Here is a 7,579-nt window from a genome sequence, read left to right as displayed (position 1 = left end):
ATTCAGGTTCAGCCTCCCCAGAAAGGACCTGGGTGAAATGAAAGAACTGAAGACAAGGGGGGGAAAAGTATCTATAAACTGAACAATGATCAGGAGACAGGAAAGCTGAATTCACCTGGGATCTGGCTATCAGGAGCTGAGGAAGCACTCCCTCTTCATCCTCCATCCTCCAGGCTTGGAGAAGGGCAGAGTGTGGAGAAGCCTGAGCTGGGCAGAAAAAGAAATCATGGGGAGACCAACCCTGCCTGGCAGCTGCCCAACACATGCCCCACCAACACCCTAGAACCCCTCACCATCACCCCCAGACCACACTGCCAGGTCAACCCCACCATCCCCTTCGCCCATGTCCCCAGCATGTTCCTCCAGGACCAAACTCTGCTGAAAGAAGTCCCGAAACACAGCCGGCTGGGTCCGCTACGAATCCACCAGCAACACTCCTGCCTGGCCCTCACGCATGGTCCCTTCTCTGCAGCATCTGGGCCAAGCACTCTCCACGCTCCCCCTTACCCTTAGCAGATCTCATCTCCTGTTCTCCTGAGCCCAAAGCCAAAACTATGCCATGTGAACTCCTCACCTCCTCATTTCCCTCAGAATGACCCTGTACACCACTTCCCTCTCTTCCTCCTTTCCTGTCACGGAGGACCTTGGCTCAACTCAGCAAATGGTCAACAAGCACATAGTCAGAGAAGGGAAACAGAGTCAAAACAGCCCTTGCCCCCAAAGAGCTTACATTCTGGGGGGGAGGGGCAGAGTGGTAAGGGCGTGTTCACAGACAGGCAGACGCGAGCTGCGCACAAATAAAATACAGGAGGAGGCGACCCACTGGAGATCTGGGCTCAGCTGCGTGGGAGGCGGCCTAAGCTGGGTTCTGAATGGAGCCAGTGAGGAGAGAGGGCACTCCCGGTGTGAGGGACCCGGAAAGGACCCCTGCCCGTGTCAGGGGGAATCGTGTGAAATTAGCTTGCAAAGCACGTGCGTGTCACACGTCCACGAGAAGGCATCTCAACGCCAAACAGGTGTTTGCCTTCTATCGGAGCGCACTGGGAGCCACGGATGGTTGTGGAGCAGGCTGGTGACGCGTCAGAGCTGCGCTTTACGGATGTCGCTGGGCAGTCTGTGGAGGCAGCGAGGCCAAGCACGACAGCCCGAACTGGGCCGGGGCCCGATGCACAGCCGTCGGGGGCGATGGGGAAGACCGGGAAGGCTGGAAACCACGTGCACGAGGCCCCTCGGGGCCCCCGAGGACAACAGCCTCGCCGTGCCGCGGTCACCCCCACAGGGCCGGAGGCGCCACAGACCCCGGCGCACAGTAGGTGCTTCGTAAGCGCACGTGGCCAGCCCGGGGAACCAAAGGGAAGGGAACCAAGGCCGGGGTCTGCTCCGATCCTTCCTTCCCCATCTGCTGCCCGAAGGTTCTGCCTTCCAGGGAGGGGAGGGGCAAGGGGAGGAGGGGGAGGAGCCGCAGGGCGTGGCCTCCGTCCCGCGGGCTCGGGTCCTTACCCAGACGCACGCAGGTAGCGGGGCCTGCGCAAGCGCACTCCCGCCTGCCACATCCGGCAGGAGCCGCAGAGAGGAAGGGCTTGAGGCTGCGCATGCGCGCGCACTCGCGCCCGAGGGAGAGCCGGCAGTGGAGAAGGGATCCTCCCGCGAGGAGCTCCCACCGCCCCACCCCTCTTGGAACTGCCCCGGCTCCCACGGCTGGTGGTCAAACCCCCTAGCGGAACGGTGGGCCGGAAAGACGACTCCCAGCATGCACCAGGCCCTGTGACCGTCCGCACCCGACGAACAAGTTGGGGGGGGAGAGGGGAGTGAGGTGAAGCCCTCTCGAGGCATTCTGGGAAATGTAGTCCCTCTCCGGCGCGCACGGGCCCGGCCTCCATCTCCCAGAGGGCTCCGCGGGCCCTGCGGGAGGGTCTGCGCACCAGGAGGGGGCGGGTCGCCGAGAAGCCGAGCGGACCGGGGCGTGAGCGAGGTTCTTCGTTGGGGAAGATGACCGATGACGTCACGAGGGTTCACCCCGGACTGTGAATGGGTCTGAGTGTCCGGGCGGGGCGCGGGGGTGACTGGAAACACTCAGACCCAATTCCTGCCTGCCTTCCTGCAGGCGTGTCGGCCGGTGCCAAATGGCCGCGGGGTCATTCATCTCCCAGTCAGAGGTCACGGGTGCAGGTTAGATTGAAGAGAGGATTACAGGGTGATTGATGGGTGGGCACAGGCCCTGGGCCGTGGCAGTAAAGATTTATTGGCTCACCAGCCGAGGGGGAGTGGAGTAGCCAATAACAGCCAGTAAGCCTTTATGAAAGACCTACTGTGTGCCAGGCACGGGCATCAGGGAGCGCACAGCCCGATGGGGGAGGCGAGACAAAAACAGCGGCTGAAAACGGGGCAGGGGAAGGCTCCTGGCCCGGGGCCTGCTGCTGAAGGGCCAGGGCTGGGGAATGACTTGGTGTTGGCGCGGCTCCTGGAACGCCGAGCCTCTAAAGATGGAAGTCAAGCAACGCCGTCGGATGGGAAATAACGAGGTCAACTCCCGGGAGAATCTGGGAGGACTTCCTAGACGACGTTCCTCCCCGTGCCCTTGCCAACTGGAGGAAGAGAGGCCCCCGGAGCAGGGAGTGCTGAGGAGCTGTGTTTCGGGGCTGATTTCATCTTGTGGAATGACGAGTTTCTGGAAATCATGAAATCCAGGGGGAAAGCCCTTCTTGATAATAAAAAATTCATTTCTCTGGCGCCTGTGATACCCGGGCACTGTGCTAAGCATTTGATCTTCACAACCACCTTGGAAGGTGGGTGTTGTTGATATCCCTGTTTTACGGATGAGGAAACGGACAAAAAGAAGTCAAGTGACTTGCCCAAGGTCGCACAGCTATTACCCGTCTTAGACCATGTTTGAATTGTGTCTTCCTTACTCCAGGCCCATTACTCTACCCACTGTGCCAACTAGCTGTCTCCCTACAACTAGCATGTGAGTCCCTCCACAGCATGGACTATTTCAGTTTTTCTGTTTGTATCCCAAGCACTTAGCACATAGCAAGCATTGCAGTGCTTTTTCATTCATTCACTCGAAAGGAGTCAAGGAAAGATTATTGGAAAACCATGGCCCACTAAAAAAGCCTGCATTCCAGATTTCAAGACATCCTGAATAAAAACTGCCCAGATCTACCACACATTCAACACTCTCTCAGCTACTTGGGGTGACTCTTATGTCGCTAATGATCCAAGACTGAGTACTGTCTGGAAATCAGCCTAAGGATGATTCACATTAAGTAACTTTGGGAGGTGGCTGTTATTTCAAGGTAATATAATGGCAACAACCAGCTGGAAACAATTCACCAACTAGAAGATTAAATTTATCTGAGTCATTAATCAAAATGTCAGGCAGAAAAGGAATCAATATTTGTTACTTTATCTGTATAATTCCAGACTGCTTTCCAGTAGAGCTGAAGCAATTCATAGCTCCATCCACAACACATGAGCGTGCCCTTCTTTCCACAACCGTTCCTTCGTTGACTAAGTCCCATCTTTCATCATCTTTGCTCATCTGCTGGGCAGGAAGGGAGACCTCAGCTGTTTTGATTTGCAGTGCTCTTATTCTTATGGTTGAGAGCATGTTTTCATAGTTACTAAAGATTTGCAATTCTCCTTTTGATAACTCTGTGCATATCCTTTGAACATTTATCTGTTGGAGAATATATGTTAGTTGTCTAGATATCAAACCCTTAGAAAAGATATTTAATAAAGATTTTGTTCCAGTTGGTTTTTTTTATGCTAGTCAATTAATTTTGTTCATGTAAACACTTTCAAATACCATGTACAGACAATTCTCAATTTATGTAAATTCACATTATACAAATGCAACTTTATACAAAAATAATTCTGAAATAAATCCACATTCCAAAAACAACCTGCTAACTTCACTGGATTGTTCTTGCTGTCCCCACACCTGCCCCTCAGTTTCCTGCAGCCTCTTGCCTCACCCCCCTCCCCAAAAAAACCCAAGTGAAATCAGAACCAATGCACGGAGAGAATATCACTGCTGCCACCTGCCCAGTGGTGGGCTTGGCTTCAAGCCCCCTCACTGAGAGACCTTTGCCTTGCCCTACCCACCCTCACGTATCCAAGCTGAGTGTCTGTCTTCCCTCTGTCCACAGTGGTCACCAGGCCTCTCCTGTGTCCAGTCCCCATGTGTCTGCTCCCCTATTCTGGCCAGGCCTCTATGTGGCTGGTCCCAACCCATGTGCCTTCTCTCACTTCTATCCCCAGCCCTGATGTGTCCTTGAACTGTGTCCCAACCCCTCCCTCCATGGACACAGGTCCCTTTCTGCCTCACTCCTGTCCCCATATCAGCAGACAAATCTGTGCTGCATAAAAATTGTTTTAAGTAGAGGTCTGCAGAACAGCCCATTTATGTAAACCAAGAACTGTCTATAATTGAAATTGTCTTTTTATCTTCTCTAAAGTGAATCTGTCCGTTGTTTGGTTAAGCATTCACCCCTTCGGCATGGAAATCTATCTTACCCTACAGGAAAATAGGGGGAGAGGGGATAAAAGAGGTGGGGATGATAGAAGGGAAGGCAGATTGGGGGAGGGGGTAATCAGAAGCAAACACTTTTGAAGAAGGACAGAGTCAAAGGAGAGACTAGAATAAAGGGGAGAGCAGGATAGAATGGAGGGAATTATAGTTTGTATTTCACAACATGATTATTTATGGAAGTGTCTTGCATGACTACACACGTATAACCTGTCAAATTGCTTGTCTTCTCAATGAGGGTGGGTGGGGAGGGAGGAAGGGAGAGAATTTGTAACTCAAAGGTTTAAAAATGAATGTTACAAATTGCTTTTACATGCAACAGGGAAATAGGATATACAGGCAATGGGGTATAGAAATATATCCAGCCCTACAGGAAAATAAAAGGGGAAGGGGATAAGAGAAGGGGAGGGAGATAGAAGGGAGGGAAGATTGGGGCAAGGAGAATTGAGAATCCAAGCCGTCTTGGGGTGGGGGGAGGAGAGAGATGGGGAGAAAATTTGGAACTCAAAGTCTTGTGGAAGTGAATGTTGAAAACTAAAAATAAATTAAAGAAAAAAAGAATTCATCCCTTCAAAAAACATTTCATCCTTTAGCCATAGCAGTGAAAGGCATAGGATCTACTTCTCTTCTAACTTACTTTATATGTTTCTTAGTATTCAGGTCAGGATCCATTTTGAACTGACGGGGCATATTGTATAAGTGGTGGTATGAACCAATTTCTGCCAGATTGCTTTCCAATTTTCCCACTATTTCTTTTCAAATGACAAGTTTTTCTTAGGTAATATATGCTTTCAGGGTCATCAAGCACTAGGTTACTGAGTTTTCATTTTTGATTCTTCCTTGACTAGCCTATTCCATTGACCTACACTTCTATTTTAACCAGTACCAAATGGTTTGGATTGTTCCTTTATGATATGATGAAGTCTGGACGTAATGTTCTCCGCTTCCTTCCGGTCTTTTTTCATGTCCCTAGATATCCAGTATCCTTTGTTCTTCCAAATTAATTTTATTATTTTGTGCAGCTCCGTATGAAGTGTCCTTTTTTGCTAGCACTGAATCTTTAAGTTAATTTTGGGTGGTAGTGTCATTTTTATCATATGGCAGCACAGCAGAGTGGACAGGAAGCTTCCCGCGGACCCAGCAAGCCTAAGGCGCGAGGCCTGTGTCAGATACTTACTGGCTTATGGGACCTGGGCCCATACTTCACCTCTCAGAGTTCAAGCCAGCGGGGCCATCTCGACTTAGAAAACCACAAAATAACATTATTTATCTATGTGGAATCGTACCTTTACTTATTTTGTTAAATGTTTCCCAATTACGTTTTGATCTAGTTTTGCAGAACTGAGATTTTGACACATTTGCTCTAAGTTTCAGAAAATACATAATGGTATATATTATAACAGTAGTGGAAATTCCATTACCTCCAGGGTCAAATATAAAATTCTCTGGTTTTCAAGGTCCTTCACAACACTTCCCTGATTTCCAGTCTTCTTATACTTTACTCCCACCCACGTACTCTACAATCCATCAACACCGATTTCTTTGCTGTATCTCATCCAAGACATTTCCCAACTCCTTGCCTTTTCTTTTGACTGTCTGCCACGCCTGGAACGTTCCCCCTCCACCTCCTGCCTTCCCGATGAAATTACCTTCAGTGTACACCACATATCTTGTCCATACATAGCTGTTTGTATGTCATCTCTCCCTTTACGGTGTGAGTTCTTTGAAGGCAGGGACTGTGTTTTTGCCTCTTTGTACCCTCATCACTTAGCACAATGCCTGGCACATAGGAAGCATTTTTAATAAATTAAAATTTCTAAATTAATCAAATACCAACTGAATGACTGGCAAATCCCTAAACCCTAAAACTGGCAAATCCTAGGTCGAGTCCCTATCTCATTAAACTGACCTGGACCAGGCATGAGCACAGTTATTTCAATTCTTCACTTCCTTAAGGTGCTTCTTGTGATGGTATCTATGTATTACATATGAAGAATTATGCTACTATTTAGCAGATTGACTCCTGGGTACTTTATAAGTTTTTTTAAACTGTGCTGTAAGAAATTATGAATATAAAAAATATTTAAAAAGCATGGAAAGATGTATGAATGTTAAGTACAGCTAGCAGAACCAGGAAAACAACATATTCCATAACAACAACGTAAATGGAAAGGAAAACAAGAAAACAGCCCAAAGTGAAGGCTTCAGAATGGGGATGGCCAAGGTTGGCCCTAGAGAAGAGAAATCAGAAGACTCCTCAGCTCCTCCACGGAGGCGAGGGTTCCCGGCTACGGACCACTGTGTCATTGTCCGAGGGATGAAAGGGCGGTTACTTGTGCTTATCTTTTTTCAATTCCTCTTCTTTATTCTTTACTCTGAGGGGCGGTAGCTATCGGGGAGAATCGACAGTGAGAGTGTACAGGTGATACAGAAATAACAAGAACGATGTTGTGTACCCAGCGAAATAAGCGCGGATCCACGAGGTCCTCGCCACAGACCCCCTTCAAGGCTGGCAGCAAACCATCAAAGAGGGTTCTCTGCCTGGTGTGCCTGGGGCATTCCACCATGCTTTTCTAAAATCTCGGCAACTCACATCTTTGGCATTCCTCTAATTTATAAGCTTAGCAAGCCTATTTTTAAAAAGTACATTTAGTGAGACATAACCCGTTACCCATAAAGCTATTCCTCACATTCAGAGCATTTCATTAATGGCAGCTGGTAGGACAGTGGCCAGAGCACTGGGCCTAGAGTCAGGAAGAGTTGAGTTCAAATCCAGCCCTAGAAGCATACTAGCTGTGTGACCCTGGGCAAGTCATTCACCTCTCTCTGCTTTGTTTCCTCAACTGTAAAATGGGAATAACAGCATGTACCTTCCAAATGAGATATTTGTAAATATACCTAGCACACAGTAGGTACTATATAAATCCTTATTCTCCTCCCCCACTTCCCATGTTAATGGTGAGCTCTCTGATGTCTAATAAGGTGTCCCCTTTGGCCATAGGCTTTCCCACATTCCTCACATTCAAAAGGTTTCACTCCAGTGTGAGT

The 7,579-nt window shown here is 49.0% G+C and overlaps 1 protein-coding gene across 1 annotated transcript in view; it reads right to left on the bottom strand.

Moving 5' to 3' along the window:
• Window positions 1-7,406: 7,406 nt before the first annotated feature.
• Window positions 7,407-7,579, bottom strand: part of LOC114028027 (zinc finger protein OZF-like) — a 1,436-nt gene continuing 1,263 nt past the window's right edge. Inside the window, exon 2 of the mRNA XM_027842212.1 lies at window positions 7,407-7,546. Within this exon, the coding sequence (XP_027698013.1) occupies window positions 7,484-7,546 (63 nt within the window). The 3' untranslated portion in view covers window positions 7,407-7,483. The remainder of the gene's footprint in view (window positions 7,547-7,579) is intronic.

Source organism: Vombatus ursinus, unplaced genomic scaffold (genome assembly GCF_900497805.2).
Source record: "Vombatus ursinus unplaced genomic scaffold, bare-nosed wombat genome assembly UNPS02014868.1, whole genome shotgun sequence".
Taxonomy (NCBI): Eukaryota; Metazoa; Chordata; class Mammalia; order Diprotodontia; family Vombatidae; genus Vombatus; species Vombatus ursinus.
This window is presented reverse-complemented; position numbering and strand designations above follow the sequence as displayed.